General features: G+C 40.1%; 2 protein-coding genes across 4 annotated transcripts in view; both read right to left on the reverse strand.

Annotated features, from left to right (window-relative positions):
- Window positions 1-9,454, reverse strand: part of LOC115241515 — a 33,696-nt gene extending 24,242 nt beyond the window's left edge. For 2 of the 3 annotated variants that reach the window (XM_029817283.1, XM_029817284.1), the window contains exons 1-2: window positions 9,053-9,454; window positions 1,036-1,434 (exon numbers count right to left, since the gene is read on the reverse strand). In XM_029817283.1, the coding sequence (XP_029673143.1) occupies window positions 1,036-1,225 (190 nt within the window). In that variant the 5' untranslated portion in view covers window positions 1,226-1,434; window positions 9,053-9,454. The remainder of the gene's footprint in view (window positions 1-1,035; window positions 1,435-9,052) is intronic. The other variant, XM_029817282.1, reaches the window with a different exon arrangement.
- Window positions 9,455-15,633: 6,179 nt separating this feature from the next.
- The window catches only part of LOC115241503 (prickle planar cell polarity protein 3-like), a 146,955-nt gene continuing 145,596 nt past the window's right edge, over window positions 15,634-16,992 (reverse strand). Inside the window, exons 7-8 of the mRNA XM_029817266.1 lie at window positions 16,540-16,967; window positions 15,634-16,426 (exon numbers count right to left, since the gene is read on the reverse strand). Coding sequence (XP_029673126.1) covers window positions 16,173-16,426; window positions 16,540-16,967 — 682 coding nt within the window. The 3' untranslated portion in view covers window positions 15,634-16,172. The remainder of the gene's footprint in view (window positions 16,427-16,539; window positions 16,968-16,992) is intronic.

Genomic DNA, 16,992 nt, shown 5'->3' on the forward strand with positions numbered 1-16,992 from the left:
TACCCGCGAGTACCGAGAGGTTCGCGCTCCCTTCATGCAAGCCGGTGAAAGTCGCTTCGAATCGTACTGACTGGCTATCTCCACCGGGATAAAAGGAGACAGAGAGATCGACTGAAACTTCACGTTAATGTCGTTTTCCCATGGAATCTATGGATCCCCCTCCTCTTAACATTATTCTCCCGCTTTATCCCGCACGTTTAACCCCTCCTTTCTTTTCGCCGATTCTCCGGAGACGCGGAGATTCTCTAACGAAAATCCTTTGCACAGAACAGCGTTTAAGTAGCCAGCTATCGGGAGGGGGTTCTGAGGGGGAACCTGATTTCATCGCGCGCGTATTCCACCTGACATTCCATCGAAGGCTGAAGTACGTTTCGAAATCGCGATGGCGAAAGTACTCGAGTCTACTGAGATTGCGATATTTAGCGCACAGTCAATTAAATTAAATTCTTTACTAATTAGTTAATATCCCTTAACTTCTCCATCCATGTATATAATGCAATTTCGCATTTCATTGAAGGCTTGAGTATATCTCGAAAACAAAGTAATAATAGCCTCCGCGCACTTTCCCGATATTCACAAAAAAAAAATATAATTAATACATATTTTTCCAATATAATTATTAATTTTCCAATATAATTATTAATTGATGTTTATCATAAATAATTACGACAAAAGGCTGTATGAAGATTTCAACACATAATCATGAAACTATAATACTTTTTCTCGCGCTCGAAACAACTTAATGATAACTTTCGTTAAATAATGACCCGTGAGACAACCCATATATTTCATTAGCAATTAAGCCTGAATACTCTAATGACGTGTGAGCATCTTCTTATAAACCGTCCCTCCCAAATTAATCTCCACTTACATTTTTTCACTGTACAATCAAATATTGATATTCGTCCGTTGAGAAAACAAAATTGATTCTAAATTGAGCGTTAAGAAATTTCAATGAAAGGAATGAAAGGAGACGCGCGAGATATTATACCCCGATGGACTAATAATAATAGTAATCATCGTAAATACACTCACCACGCGGCATGCCGCACGGTGGCGGCGTTCTGGCGTTATCCAGAAAGTCCAGATCGTACTGTCTGGCCGGCGGAAACGTCAGTGCCACGTGAGCCCGCGCGGTTTTCCAGGACGTCGTCGCCAGCATCAGCAGCAACGACGTCAGACACGACGGGAGTAGCGCCGAGTTCCGTTCCGTTCTCCGCGACATCCTTCCGTAATTTCGTTCAGGGGAGGAAATTAGTCTCTGTTTACTCGGTAAGAAGAGGAGGAGGGGAAAGGGGAGAGAGATGATGTTCCTTCCGATGTCACGGCCCTTCCGCGTTCACCGGCGATATTTCTTCTCGCGCTTCTGAGATGAATTCTTCCGAGCCCAGCATGAGCGTCCAGTCGCTCGGTGCTCGCTCCGGTGAGGCCAATCTGAAAGCCGAGCGATGAACTTTGTTATTTTACGATCGATCCTCGATCTCGATCAGAGCGAGAAATCGACGGCTACAGTCGTACTTTTCCTCTCGCGATCTGGATCTGAATACACGAGGAAACATGTATTATTTTCTCTTAGGATCCTATTTTCATGCCAATATTAATGTTGGAGGTAATAAAATCAGGGCACATTTAACAAGGTAACTTAGTGTTAATTAAAAAATTGAGACAATTGAAGATAATTCAGGGAAAGAATGATCTGACTCCGTAATTCCTAAGGTTTCTATTTTTATATTCAAATAGACATTACTTATTCTATTCTATTCCGAGAATTTCGATTATGTTGAGTAGTTCGATCGTATAATAATATCTTGAAGAAAAGGAAGGCAAGCGAAAAGGTAAACATGGTAAAAGTTTCACTCGTCAAGAAATGATAAAAAGTGGAAATCTTCGCATAAGTTTGTTGAAATCGTATCCGAGCAACTTTTTTCGGTATGCAAGCCCGTAAGATTTGAATAAGGAGAAGATTTGCGTGAGATATACGAAAGGTGAAAAGTGAAGACGTGTTCACTGTGTGAATTACATGATCGACCGCTTTTGCCTGTTAATTCGCTCGCTCATGAAGATACGTGGGAAATCACTTGTGCGAAGAAAGATTTTTCACGTATGCGAAGAATCGTGGCGAGGGGGGGGGGGGGGGAAGGAGATGGGCTCGCACATATTTGATATATTTAATTATGGGAAACTTGATGCGCATGTTGCTTTGTGCCTATATATAAATAGAAAAAAAATGTATTATTATTTTCTTTACAGATATCCGATTTGAATAGAGAATTATATTTACAGATATTTAAATCCTGATTAATCGATCGTTTAAAACTTAAAATTGAGTCGAATAAAAAAATAATTGAATATGCAAAGTAAAATAGTTTTGTAAGGAAAGATGCTCAGCGATAATGAGACATATTTCTGTCATATGTCAGTACATAGGGGAGAGATTTAGTAATGATGAAGAGCATCTCTCTGTGTATTTTACCGGAAACATACTAATAGAACACGAGATACACCTACGTAAGTACACTCGCAGCAAGCCGCCGGTAGCTTTCGCCGTGTTTCGTTTTTCTTTACACAACTCGCGTGCCCGTTAATCAGCGACGATGTACATTGGTATGCCAGATGCGAGAACGTAATAATTGCAAAATAAACACGTAACAAGTATATCAGAAGAAGAGTCTGACGTGTGCTCGGCGCGGCGTGGAGAAGACAGGTGAACGAGGTGGAGGTGGTGCTTGAAAGAGAGAGAGAAGGAGAAGCAGCAGCAACAGCATACTTTTCCTTGACGTGCCATCGATCCTCGCGATCGTGCTCAGCGAGTCGGGATCTTGCGAATCGCATAATTCGAAGGATACTCGCATCTCGACCTCCTTGCCATTACCTTCGCCGTTTCCCTTGACGGGGCAGAAGGACGCGTGGAAAAGGAATGATTATCGGGATGAGCGAAGAAAGAGAGAGAAAGAGAGGCTATATGTAATTTCTATATGTAGTTTTTTTATCGGAAAGAGAGAAATGTCGAAAAATAAAATTATTAAATATCGCATTCATTTCCGCGACTAGTTCACGACAAAAGCCCTTTGTAAAAAAGCGGTTCGCATCGCGTCATCTCTAAACCAGGACGGGACTGGCATGCGAAACTGATTACATCCTTCCCGAATCTCTTCTCGGTAGTGTGAATTCTTCTATTATAGAGTCACGGTTGAATTCTTGTTAGATCATTTTCGAACTGAATCTTTTTATTGTGAAGCTATTCGTCAATTACGATCTTTTATTCTCATACATTTTTTTGAGAAAATTGATTTTTGAATATATTCCCAGATAGCACAAACTTATTTTCTCTATAAATATTCTATAAATCCTTCAGTGAATATTTGAATTCTAAATATTATTCTAATAAAGTGAAAAAAACTATGAATCTGCATAGAACTTTAAAATGAGATCGTTCTAAATACAATGTTCTAAGCAGATTTATGAAATATTCTTTTACGGCGAACATGAGAATATTCTACAAAGTTTCATAGATAATTCTATAAGAATATCCTCAAAATAGTATATTTGACGCTAAATAGAAGAGTCAACGAATATATTCCCATACAGCACACAAAGATTGCATACATATTGTAGCAATCTAAAAATAGAAAGCGCAAGATTTTTACATGACGTCCAATGACAAAAAATATTAACACATCAACTTTCTTATTAAAATATGTATGTATAATCAAGAGTTTAGAGACCTTTAATTTTTTTTTCTCTAGGTACAAGATGTGAAAACACGCAAAAATGTGTAAGCTAACTTCTATCTGTATTTGATATTCGGAATTAATTTATTCGCGCTATTACTTTCTCTATCAAAGCAATCGTAATTTTACATTCCTGATTAACGAAGATTAGCAGAGATTGGATTTCGCAACGCGAATTCCTCTCGAGATAGTCGTTTGTTTCTTGCGAGTATGTAAAGCGTATGCATACTTTCCATAGCGCGCGTATATTATTTGCGGCGTACATAGGCACGCTCATGAGTCATCAAAGTCGAGATACCGCGCGTCGAGGTACGTGCGTACGTCCGGATCGGTGACGAACAATGGGCACGTAGCAGTCAGTAATTATCTCGTCGTTAATTCCGCCCCATGTTTTTCACCTCACGCGAGATTCCATGAGAGGCGACCACACGCGGAAAGCAAGCCGAGTCTCCCGAAAGGAACCCTCGACGATACGCAAATATGGAGCGAGTGACAGCTTTGTTTGTTATTTATTCAGTATCGATCGAGTTTATTGAATAAACGGAAGTATCTCGATCACGTTTAAGCATTGCATCGCAAAGAGAGCACAGCTCCTGTGCCAACGGCGTCTTTGCATATCAAAGAGACCGATAAACGACGCGGCGACGCGGCGACGCGTTCGCGAATGAACATTGCCTTGTCAAGAACTTGTCACGCGAACGGAATCAAACAGCGTGAAAATATCACGGATTGAAACCACCTGCGCGTTACAGGATTTGCTGGAACAGATGACACATCGGCGCCGATGGCGATGAACGGTCCCATTCAGGTATTGGATTTTCACGTGGGAAACATAAACGCGAGATGGAATATATATACTAAATATATACACACAAAGAGAGCGTGGAGCATTGTTTTCCGGTGAGGATATATCAAGAGAAGCTAATTACTATGGAAAAGAAGAGGATTGTTTGTTTAAAGAGTAATTAAGGAATTCGCATCGTACGTTAAATCTGAATTGAAATTTGGTCGAGACAGATGGTAAAATATCATATAATTGATATAAGAGAAGAAAATTATCCTAAACAAATATCTTACAAATATCTAATTAATAGAAAAACATATTGATATGTAAGAAAAAATTAATTTACCGAATTTCATGTTATAAACTCTATGTTAGACTTGTATTATCAAAATCCGATGGAGAAGCAGGAAAATTTCAAATATGTCAAAGCAAAGATTCGAAACCAAAAGGTTTGACTATGTTTGGCATAAACGGGATATTTTCATTCTTCGCTCGCGGCAGGCAAGAATTCCATAGCGTTTTGATGGAGTTCGTTCCCTCCGATGACCTTGCTCGAGACGGCGAGAAGTACAAATACGTAAAAATAGCAGGTATTACGGAATCGTTCAGCACGGAACAGAAACACGCGAGAGAGCTCGAAATTATTATCGATTTCGCGTGCCAGGAAATGGACGATCATCTGGCAGGAGCTGTCAACGCGTTCGTAGCGAAATTGATGCGAGCGATAAATAATTGATAAATCGCATTGATGAAGATAAACCGCATGCGGTCCTCGTGGAAGAAGAAGGAAGATAAACATAAAAGAGATGGCTATATATCTTTCCTCGTCAATCTCATGCGGCCCGTCTTTATTAATGCAAGTCATTTATTGTCGATATGGATGCATAGATGTATTAATACACGAAAGCATTTATTACTTTAAAATTATGATAAAACTAATCGATACGGACAATGAAAAAGAATAATTATCCCGATATCAAATTTATCTTAAGAAAAGACAAGAAGTTGAGGGATTTTAGAACCTATTTGAATAAAAAATTATTTTAAATTTGCTGACTGGCGTGCATAAGCATTTCAGAAATTCGTGTATATGACTAATGCACACAAATTCGATTAGTCACCAAAAATTCTTGATCTCACACAGCCAGATATATATATTAGAAAAGATGAACAATTTCAATGTGCGCGTCAAAGACTACATTTAAACACGTCTCGTCATAGAATATTGTTTTACATGTACCAATCTTTAGCATCCGATAGTCTCGATCTCCAGAAGATCGGCGATTGATCGACTAAAAAAGATCAGAAAATAAATTATAATATGCAGGGTATTCCAGGTCAAGTCAATAAAATTTCAGTCTTATAAGAAATTGAATTTGGAACAAAAAAATTCCTATAAACATAGATCCGAAAACGCTTCGTTGAAAAGTTATAGCTAATAAACTTCGAAAATTTATATGTTTTTGATGAGTTTTAAAAAGAACTTCAAAACTCTATTCATTTGAAAAAAGTAACAAAATAAATCTGATGGATAATTAAATAACAAACTAAATTATATCACTTTCATTTAATTCTAATAAGGCATTCAAAAGAAAATAACCTCAAAACAACGAAAAAAGCAGAAACTTGAAAAAAACCACTTTTCGATAGTCTTTGTGTAAACACTACATTCGTAATGCAAACATTGCAAATGCAAACATAAAAATGATCTTATTAAATTTTGATTAACTAATTACTTACAGAGAGTTTATTAGCTATAACTTTTTAACGAAGCGTTTCCGGATCTATATTTATAGGATCTTTTTTTTTGTTCCAAATTCAATTTCCTATAAGACCCTGAAGTTTCATTGACCTGACTTGAAACACCGTGTATGATATAACACAAAATTTAAATTGGACAATTAAAAAAAAAACTTGTCTAATAAGGCCAATCTTTCTCATTGATACGTCACAGCCCGCGTGCACACGGCGAGCGGCATAAACAAGAGAGCGGCGACGGGAGGTTGCAGGGCGAGAAGAAAAGGTAATGGAGATTAAGACCGCAACGCGTACGTGGAACGGTTCTCCTTCGTTAACGTCCTGGAAAGCTACCCGGCATTCCGGCGAATGCCATTGATCCCGTCCCGTTGCCGGTTTCGGAACTCGCCGTCGCCGTCGCGGCGAAGGGCGAAAGGAAATGACGAATGCGGAAGTCGGCGCGACGCCGGAAGTGGCAGGTGTCCTTCGCTCTAATCGCACTTCGGATTCGAGGGCTTCGCTATTGTGTTTGCGTCGCCAAACTGATTCGCGCGTCCCTGAGATTTTTTTTTTCTCAATTCTAACGACGGTGTTTTCCCCGGAGAGTACAGCTTAATTGCTCGTGTAATTGCGAACGTTGTCTAACATTAATGCATTCACGATGGCGCTAGATATCAGATGATGCTTAATGGAAGTCGGGAATTTTACGTGGAATTTAAAAGTTACATTTAATCACAGGATACATGCGAAACAGGAGTACGTGGTATCATTAATTTTAAATTAATGATACTATATTATATAATTATGTGAAAATCAGTTATAAATTTATATTAATGAGCCTCTTTATTTTAAAATTCTGCCCCGATTATTAATGTAAAACCATTTAATTCTTTTTAGTAGCAAATAGATATATATACATGGAGGAAATATTATTTATATCGATCAAAACAAAACAAAACAAAAAAAAAAAAAAAAAAAATGCCTTTGATCTATATTCTTCATCTACTCGCACACCTTCACTGATGCAATTTTCTTACTACACAAAGGCATTATTGAAAAATATGATCGACCTAAAAAAAAAAGTTGATTCAAGCAGACTCAACGACGCCGTGCCGATTGTCGACTCGATATCGAATTATTCGACGACATTCCTCGAACGGCCTTGGCCGCTCGAACGCGTTTCTGTCGATCGCGCTCGTTTGCAACTTCGCGGCTCTCTTACCTGGACCGGCGCAGCGGTCGCGATGTTATCTCGCGAACGCAAGAGGAGGAGGCGGAGGAGACACACAGTGCGGTGAGAAAGGAGAGCGAGGGGGGAGGGGGGGGGGCGAGGGAGCGATGAGGGGGAAGTCGCAGGGGGAGACGCTTATGGAGAACACGCCGCTGCGATGTATTATGGAGAGCGAGTCCGGCATTCCAAGCGAGCGTCGTCGAACTCATTAACATCCCGTTCTCGTTGGCCGTCGGCGTTTGCCGTTCCGTTTTCCCTCGAAATAAACAAACCCGATACTCGATACCCGATGTTACGACACGGGACTGAATAAGAGAACGGTATAATACGGCTGGCTGTGTTTCGTGACGTTCGATGGAAGAATCCTCCGACGAGGATTTCACTCCGCGATAAAGACACTTGAAATTGGAGATTGCGACCGATACGATCGGTCCCCTATCATTTTATCTCGTTAGCCTCTCGGTATATTTAATGAAGTAACCGTAATCAGGTCCGTGCGACAATCCCTTTCCTCTCAACGCAAATATAAATATTGCACAAATTGAATTTATATCTCTTCAATTTAACACAATTTAAATAATATACGATTATTTATGAACAATCAAAAGTCATATATTCTTGAAATTTATCCATCTTTTTATCGATTAGCTGCAAATTTAAAATGCGTCAATAGATCGATTTTTCGTAATTGAGAAAAAACGAGGCGATATTTTTTAATTTTATTTATATAAATTATTTAATAAATTTATTGTATAAATTGATAACAGTCGAGCTCTAATTTTAGTCTCTTTACATGTTGAGTTTGACGATACAGTCACGGTTTTCTATTTATTATTAAACGGATATACATAAACTCTATCCCATAACTTTAATATTTTATCCGCTTTGATTCAAAACATTATTTAAAAGCGAGAAATGTCAGAAGACGTTACTTTCTCGCGTTCTGTTTATTCTGAAATCGAAAGGCGAGAATTGATGAGCGTTTCGCGCTAAAGAGCGCTACGAGTGATACTCGACTCCCATGGTTTACACTTGCGTCATGTTTGAGACGGCAGCTAACATCAACATATTTCTCATGGAGAACGTAACCAGCGACGGTGGATGCCGTCGACCTCGTAGCGAGAGTCGATGTTATCGCGCGTTACGCCTGTTCATTCAACACCGTCCCCAGGATTATTCACAAACAGGCGTAACTCCGCAAGAGAGAGCGAAACTCGAGTAAAAAAAAAAAAAAAAAAAAAAAAAAAAAAACCCCGCACACCCAAAAAAAATTCATTGAGCTTACACCTCTCAAAAACGCTCGTGCAATCGCGATGATATCTTTTTCTTTCTTTCTCTCTCACTCACTCTCTCGCTCGCTCTTTCTCTCTCTCTCTCTCTCTCTCTCTCTCTCTCTCTCTCTCTCTCTCTAAAAATATAAGCATTTGCTATAGACATTGTATAAATACACCATACATTTTGTATATCCGCATTATTTTAGTATAAATAAAAAAAAAAATAAAATAAAATAAAAATCCCGTGCATCCGAAGAAAAGGCGATTTACAAAGCAAATTTTAAATTCAAATTACCCGCGGCTCTCGAGCCGTTGTTCCTGTTTCTTCCGCGGGAGATCCTATCCAAGACGTCCCCGCGCCGTCATCATCGTCGAGAATAAACGCCTCGCGAAAACGGTGTATCACGAGGAGAGCGGGGGCCTCGACCGTGAAGAAGATCCCAGGACACTCGGATAACTTCCTCCTTAGCGCGCGGCCATTTTGGTAGCCGTCGACCGGATGTATGCGTTACACGATCGCGGAGGAAAGAGAAACCGATGCAGTGAGTTCGCGAGATGCAGCGGCAACGGAGGATAATAAGACACGACGAAGACCACCACTAGACCGCGGAATCGCGTAGTCGACTGACGGATCGGCTTCTACTACTCGCCAGCGAGCGAAAACTTACTTTGCGCTCTCCCACCATCTCACCTCGCCGAGGACTCGCTCGCCCGCTTTCTTACCTGACTGCCTGACTGCCTGCCCGCTCTCTCCCCCTGCGTTGCTCGCACGTTCGAATACCTGCCTTCCTTGGGCGAGCGAGAGCCCGTAGCTTGAAAACTCCGATGGGATGAATTATATGCCGTGGAGGAGACGCGCGTCTCCTCCCGGACCTTTACTCTATCCGCCGTGTGACAAATTCGATGTCCGCACCGCGGGAGTTCTTGCGCTCTTTTGTTTCTCGCGAAACAACAGTCCCTCATATCTGTCCGCGATTTCTACAACTGTGTAAATCGCGCTCGTTTCTTTCCTCGCGTTCGCGATGATGAATCGTAAACGTGCATGTGGCTTTCGCGTCTGATTGTAAACAAATTTTAGACGAGACAATCGACTCGGTTAAACTTAAGATTTCTAAAATGTGAAAAGCATGAGATTACAAGGTTAGACAGGTACTGTTGGCTTACGTATGAAGCAATATAAATTATAAATACGAAAATAAATAATCTTACAACATATGAGACTGGCCACCGGAGGAATTTCGATTGCGCGATACCGTAAGCCGGGCAATTTTATGCTTACAAGATAACCGAGATACAAGAGAGAAAGAGCAACCGATGCGGTGACAACGTTGCGACAGTTGATGTCAATGTTTAGAAATATCCTAGATTCTAATGAATCATAAATATGCAATATATGCGGTTTTGCCGGTTACGAAAACCGGCAGTTTAACACAAGATAACATGATAAATAATCATTGTATCGTATGCAAAGCATATATAAATTTTCTTCTCGCACGAATACATGAACGTATTTTTTAATGAAAATCTTAATTCATTGCATAATTCATCGTTAGGAGAAAATCGGAAAGTTCAAACATTTGATTTGCGAATTATGCCTATTTTTTTCACGACACAAAAGTATGAAAACTGTACCGTGTGCCATTTCCGTAAGCTTGAATTACCTTGAAACACTCGGCGCGTTGCGTAAAATAAAAATTACATAATCCTCGCGAGAGTCGCATCTCCGATGCGTGCATTTTCCTGGTTAGAGTCGAGTTGCACTCACGCGTTGCGCGAGACCTTAAATCGTTAATTTTCCACGATTCCGAATTGCAATCGTAAGCACGAATTTAAACAGTAGTTTGGACAGTATTTTGCATAGATAATATTGAAATCCATCTAGATAATAAGATAAAACAAAATTTTATCTTAGATAAGATAAAAATGATTTATTTCAAGTTTATCTAAATAATAGATTAAATTATAAAGCACTTTATCTAGATAATATTAAGATAATATTGCTTTAAAAAAAAGTAATTAAGGAAAAATGTAGCAACTAAAATAATATATTTAGATATTTATAGACTACTATAAGCGCGAGAGCGTATTTTCCGGATATTAAATCGACCGGGCAAGTTTTTCGAGACACCCTCCCCCCCCCCCCCCCCCACCCCCCCAAACCCCCCCCCCCCTCATCACCCGAAAGCGCCATTCCTCTCGCACGTTGAATCGTGCGCCCCGGGCACGCATCGGGCACGTCATCTCTCCTCGAGTAGGTAAATTTTTCGAGCGTAGCTTTCCATTCACAGCTGTTGCGCAGTCGTTTGCGTTGGTATGCGCTCGAGAGGCGGTTGTCGAGCCGCGCGCTTTTTACGCGAGTCTCGATCGGAATGCAAAACGAGTATTATCAGCGTGACGTCGAATCGTCGATGCCATCCTCGATCGACACGCCTCGCCTTACCGTTTTTTTTTTTTTTTTTTTTTTTTTTTTGGCAAAAATTTTTCTCTCTTTCTCTGTCTATCTATCTCTGGAGATTATATTTTCGCCCCCGTCAGATAAGCGCTATCTTTTCGCGGTACTCCAGTCCTAATATCGTTATCCAACGTTATCCATAGATCAACGATCGAGGTATACGCACGCACGCACGCAGGCAGGTGCAGCCCCCCCATGTTCTTGTACGATGTCGTTTCTTACCGGTGACGCCGATCGCCGGGAGATCGGAATGGAAAGCGGGCGAGAGGGACACGCGTTGATTTTTGCTCGCAGGTACTGATGATGATTGAGCGCAGCAACCCCGGTCAATCGTTTTTTCCCGGCCTTCGTCGAGAGATTAGAATCAAGTCAATGAAGAGAGAGATGGATTGAGAAGATGGCTTCGTAAAGAAGAAAGAGAGAAGTTTTAATAGATTTGCTCTACGCAGGTTTTAATCTTTGAATAAAAAAGAAGATAAATATATAAATCTTATTTTCTTTCAAGTACGTATAGTGTATATATTACGCAACTGTGGGATTATAAGGAAGTTATTCAGCGAGACTTCTTCATCAAATTATCAAAGTTTTTTTTAGTACTCGTTACGAAACACGCGTTGCGTAGACGCTTTTATTCATTCAAGTGATTCTCAGCGTGATATAACGTGAAATGAATATCATTAAAAAGCGTCGGTAAATTAAGCAGTATCTATATTGGTTTTACTAAATAATGACGACAAGAATAATTAGGAATAAAAATCGAAATCAATGTAGTTATTTCCAAAATTACCATTTCATATTTCACGAATGACGAAAAACCTAAAAAATATACTTCGATATTTAAAAAGTCCATTATAAATTAATTGAATCGAGTTAACTTTAGAAAGGAACGTAAGCCGTTTATACAGAATGTTTTAAAAAAAAGAGTTAAAATTTTAAGATTTGGTATGCTCAAAAACAAATCGAAAAGTCTTAATAAGCATGGGTACGCAAATGAGCCGTTTCTGAGATATTTTTATTTTTTTGTTTTTGATATTTTTATCTTTATATTTTAATTTTTTTTATATTTTTATAATTTTTATTTTTTGTTAAAATATTTTTATTTTTTGTTTAAATTTTTTTTTTTATTACGATATAATATTAATTTATTTTAATATATTTATTTTTTATGCAAACAATATATTTATAATTTATGCAAAGAAATAGCACAGCTGGTGTTTAACTTTATCTTATTAGGGAAGATGCTCAAAATGACCTCCTTCCATGTATATGCAGACTGCATCTCCGCAAAAGAGAACCTCGTGCTCTTCCAAACACACTTGGGTTCATTCTGATTGTAACGTAGGCTTCTTGTACACGATGTTATAATTGTTCCAAATACACGCGAATATAGGTAAATTAAGTTAAGTTATGAGATATTGCAAATATCTCCAAAGCAGCTCATTTGCGAACTCATGTTTATTAAAACTTTTTAACTTATTTGGGGGCATACTAAATCCCCTTAAAATATTTCATTCCTTTTTTAAACATCCTGTATAAACATCTTTTGGAAAATACGAAAAAAGAAGCCTAATATCAAGAGACATATATACACTACTACGATAGTACGTATACTGCCAAAAGCAAGTAGCCGCGAGTCATGTTCTCGATCGACGAGGAATTTCGTTGACAGGACGACGAAACGGCGTAGCGGACGTACGGACGAGAAGGAAAGAGACAAGAGTCTGCTCGCTCACGCTTGTATCCTCCGAAGGCACCCGCGGCTAAAACGCGTACGAGAGGCTTTCTCCTGTGCGCGGCACGGAATGCGGCCTCTCCCTCGGTCGGCCTCGAGAAGAAGTCACGAAGGCACGTCGTCCTTCCTATCTCGTTCGTTCGCTCCCTCGCTGATCATAACGATCGCGCCGCATTACGTGTCATCGATCAATCGGCTATATGCCAGGTAGAATAGCGCGAATCTGATATGTATAGCGTTGCCATCCATCAGACGTAACGAGTGGCCTGCCTATCGCGTCGCGGTGAATGTGGATGGGAATTATAGAAAATCTTTATATTTTTACGCACACGGAAGTTCGTAGAAGCACGTGAATCTTTCCGATGGTATAAAATAAGAAGAACACGTGAATCTTTCCGATGGTGTAAAATAAGAAGAGCTAATCCTCGCGTTGAAAAAATACGACCGAAAGGATACCGCAATCTTTAGACGTTATGTAATTTTTCTTAATTTTTATATTTTCCTGTAATTTTTAATACGTCTAACTTTACGTTCTTCGTTTCTCACTTCTTGGATGAATCTGAATTCAGATAGGCATTGTCAAATTTGGCTGCAAAAGAATCGAGATAACGTTTACTTGGTACCGTTTCTCCGATAAATGTTCTTGGATGAATCTGAATTCAGATAGGCATTGTGTCAAATTTGGCTGCAAAAGAATCGAGATAACGTTTACTTGGTACCGTTTCTCCGATAAATCACAAAACTGCTGTGTATCGAGATTAAAGGTAACGATACAGAGAAAGAGAGGGAGGGAGAAGAGAGGGGCGCATTTTTTTCGGATGTGTAATTATATCGCGTAGCTACCGGCTCGGAAATCACGTTTCGCACGCGATAGTTGCGTAATCATGGCCCAGTTCACGCGTACACGTAGAGCGATGCCAATTTTCGCGCAGTGCGAAAAGAAAGGCGTGTCCAATTATATTTGCCGGTGGAGGTGCTCGGCGTGGCCTCCTCCCGAGGCTGATTCTCCTCATGATCGCGCCCATACTTCCTACATATAGATTTCTAGCTGCGTTCATGTGTAAGAAAAAGTTCTCTTCATTGCCGAACAACCATTATTTTGATATCAAATTACTTTCTTTTTTCGGTACGCGATCTGTACCTGTATCCGATTCGCACTCTAGTTCCGCCGTTCATTCGCTGTTATTGTGCATTTTTTTCTTAATTCTCTTCTCTTGTTCGTATTATAATCGTAATCATATAAGATTTGTATACAAGTGATTAGCAGTCTTTATAAAGCTTCCTTCATGTACTATGTGATCTATTACGAGTCACAAGCTTAAGACTTTGAAATATTGCTTTATACGTTATATACGTATATATCGAAATCATGATATTGCAAGGAAAACTTACATTTGTGATAATGAGGAATCCTTAAATGATGGTTGTCCATTTTGATCTCCGCCTCGTAATCCTTAATCAAGACATATAGCCACTTATTGAAAAATGTAAATTTTGGTACAATATATTCTCTCTATCACCTCTATAATCTCAACTGTTTTGAATATTCTCATTATGATACCGTTATCTTCATTTGTAAAGCAGTGATAAATATTAAAAGTAGCATTAAATAATTCAATATTTAAATATATTTCGTTGTTAATCACGTGTGATTCGTTCTAAAAATATAAATAGAAATAATTAGAGAAACGCCGTTTTTAAAGTTATTTAAAAAAAAAAGTTTGAAAATACTACATCAATATGCAAGAAATAAATTATCATCCTAAGAAGAATTGATAGATAAAAAAATAGATAGATAAAAGAAAGAGCTCTCCTATTTAGACAAGATAAGCTCGTTACGTCTTAATCGAAGACACTTGGCTTATCACATTCTATCTCAAACGTTTCTGTCATTCGAACATGCGAGTAGACATCATTCAAGATGTCGATTAAGCAATACATTTAATGGCGTATGATTGTATGCTACGCGCGTATGCTAATGATGATCTTTCGAAAGATTCAAGATCAAAGAATAAAAAATTCAAGAGGCTAATGGCTAATCTGATGTACTGTCAGATGCAACATCTTCCCCAGGAGCGTCTAATGTGGTCCTTTCAGATGAGAGAAAGCACGAATACCCTCAACGAGAAGCCATGAACTAGCTTCGCGACTGATTGTTTCTAAGAGGAGCTACTACTTTCGCTTTTTCCGCCACTCGACCGTATATTCTAATTTTCGCTCCTGTCTCGTCGCTTTTACTCAGAGATTTCCATACCGCGCGCGTCTAAAAATGAAAGCGGACAATCAATTTGTTCGACTAGATCTGGTGGTTCTAAGTACGCCGACGTTCTTTACGAATTCGTTATAGAGAAGTCGCAGGAAGAGCAGCAGTTTCCGCATCGAAAATTTATAATATATAAACAATTGTATATCGTTTCCAATGTATCAATTAGAAAGTATTTAGCTTTCGTTAATTAAAAAATTATAATTGGACAATTATTCAATCTTATGAAGCTAACGCAAAAATAAAATCACGAAACTAATTAATTGGTAACGTATAACAACACAAATTGCATTACGATGAATTAATTAACCGAAATGAACTATGCACAGGAAATATTTCGCTTTATATTTTATCCGCGTTACTTTAAAACTTTCGCCAAAAATGATCTTAAACGAAAGCGATTATCGAATTGTTTATCGGATAAAAAATGATGAAACATCGAATATATCTTCGAGAGGATAATAGCGTATAATCAGAAGATATACTCACGCTAAACAGCTTGGATTTTGCAAATGGTCGGTTGCGGAGAAAGAACATGGGCTACAGAGCCCAATATAACTGCGCATTTGTCGTATTTTCGTTTCGTAGCGGGTAATGTTGGCAACAGTGGAACAAGCAGAATTATTTTGTGTCGTCGTTATTATTATCAAATACATTAATGGGGTATTAAAAATAGAGGGACGGGCGTCCGCTGGAACGTGGCGGCGCGCGGCAATCGTCCCGGAAGAGAGCTCGCAATATTTACATAAATTAAATGAGTATTGTTTTCACGTTGTCACGCACGTAGTTCGCGCAGTCACGTGCACGTACTTTGCGTGCGTGCGAGACATGTCACAGGAAGATATTGAAAAGCGCGCGTCCAAAATTTATAGGAACTCTTCTTCTGGTGTCGTTCCTCTCGTTTTTTCCCCAAATGATCACGAGGATGACACGACGTTGAAATTCGTGAAGCATGGAAGAAGGAGTCATCAAGACACGACGCACTTTTCGGTGTCCCTCTGAGCTTGATTCGATGACGATGAGGACGCGGGCGCGCGTTTCCGCGCGCACGCCACTGCGTCGTTCGGCACGTAAGAGATTCTGACGCCCCCATAAGCTCGTCGAGGTGGCAGCGCGTAGGCCGCGGCCTCGTCCGAACTGCTGGACGAGCTGCACGTCGAACAGCAGCTCTCGACATCGTCATCCTCACCGTCTATTCTCGACTTAGACGTGCCAGCCGTCCCTGCAAACATATGTGTCGAATGAAAACAGCGCCTCTTTTTCCCAATTATAAATTTTAAAATAAAGTTATATTCCCCTTTACAAACTTCTCTATAGAATGAAGATTTTACATACCCCAGGTAGACGTGCTGGCGACTTCGTCGGGCTGCAGACTTCTCGATCGAGACACATTCGTTCTCGATAACGACATGGGCGGTGGCGAGGGTGACGACGACGAGTTTCGGTCGTTCATCGGCGAGAGAGGAATGCGCGACGTTGCGCCATGATCGTTGACATCCAGATCGCCCTGAAATCGTACGCGTCGCGACGTCGGCGTCGGCGGATCCGTCTGGTTGGCTCCGATCTCAGGACTGACCGGAGACATTGCTGACTCCTGTGCCAGTACGACGGCGGACGCCGCACCGGCGGTCGATGTCGACGCCGAAACCGACGCTCCCGACGACGGCCGCGGGGGTGGCGGCAGTTCCGGCATGCTCGACGCGTGGGAAGGTGAGCAATTCTGGATGCATCTGAGGGGTTCTCGATCCCGCGCTTGCATCAACCTGCAACGAAATTACGATCTGCAGC

The sequence above is a fragment of the Formica exsecta genome, unplaced genomic scaffold (genome assembly GCF_003651465.1).
Source record: "Formica exsecta isolate Colony F162 unplaced genomic scaffold, ASM365146v1 scaffold50, whole genome shotgun sequence".
NCBI classification, from domain to species: domain Eukaryota; kingdom Metazoa; phylum Arthropoda; class Insecta; order Hymenoptera; family Formicidae; genus Formica; species Formica exsecta.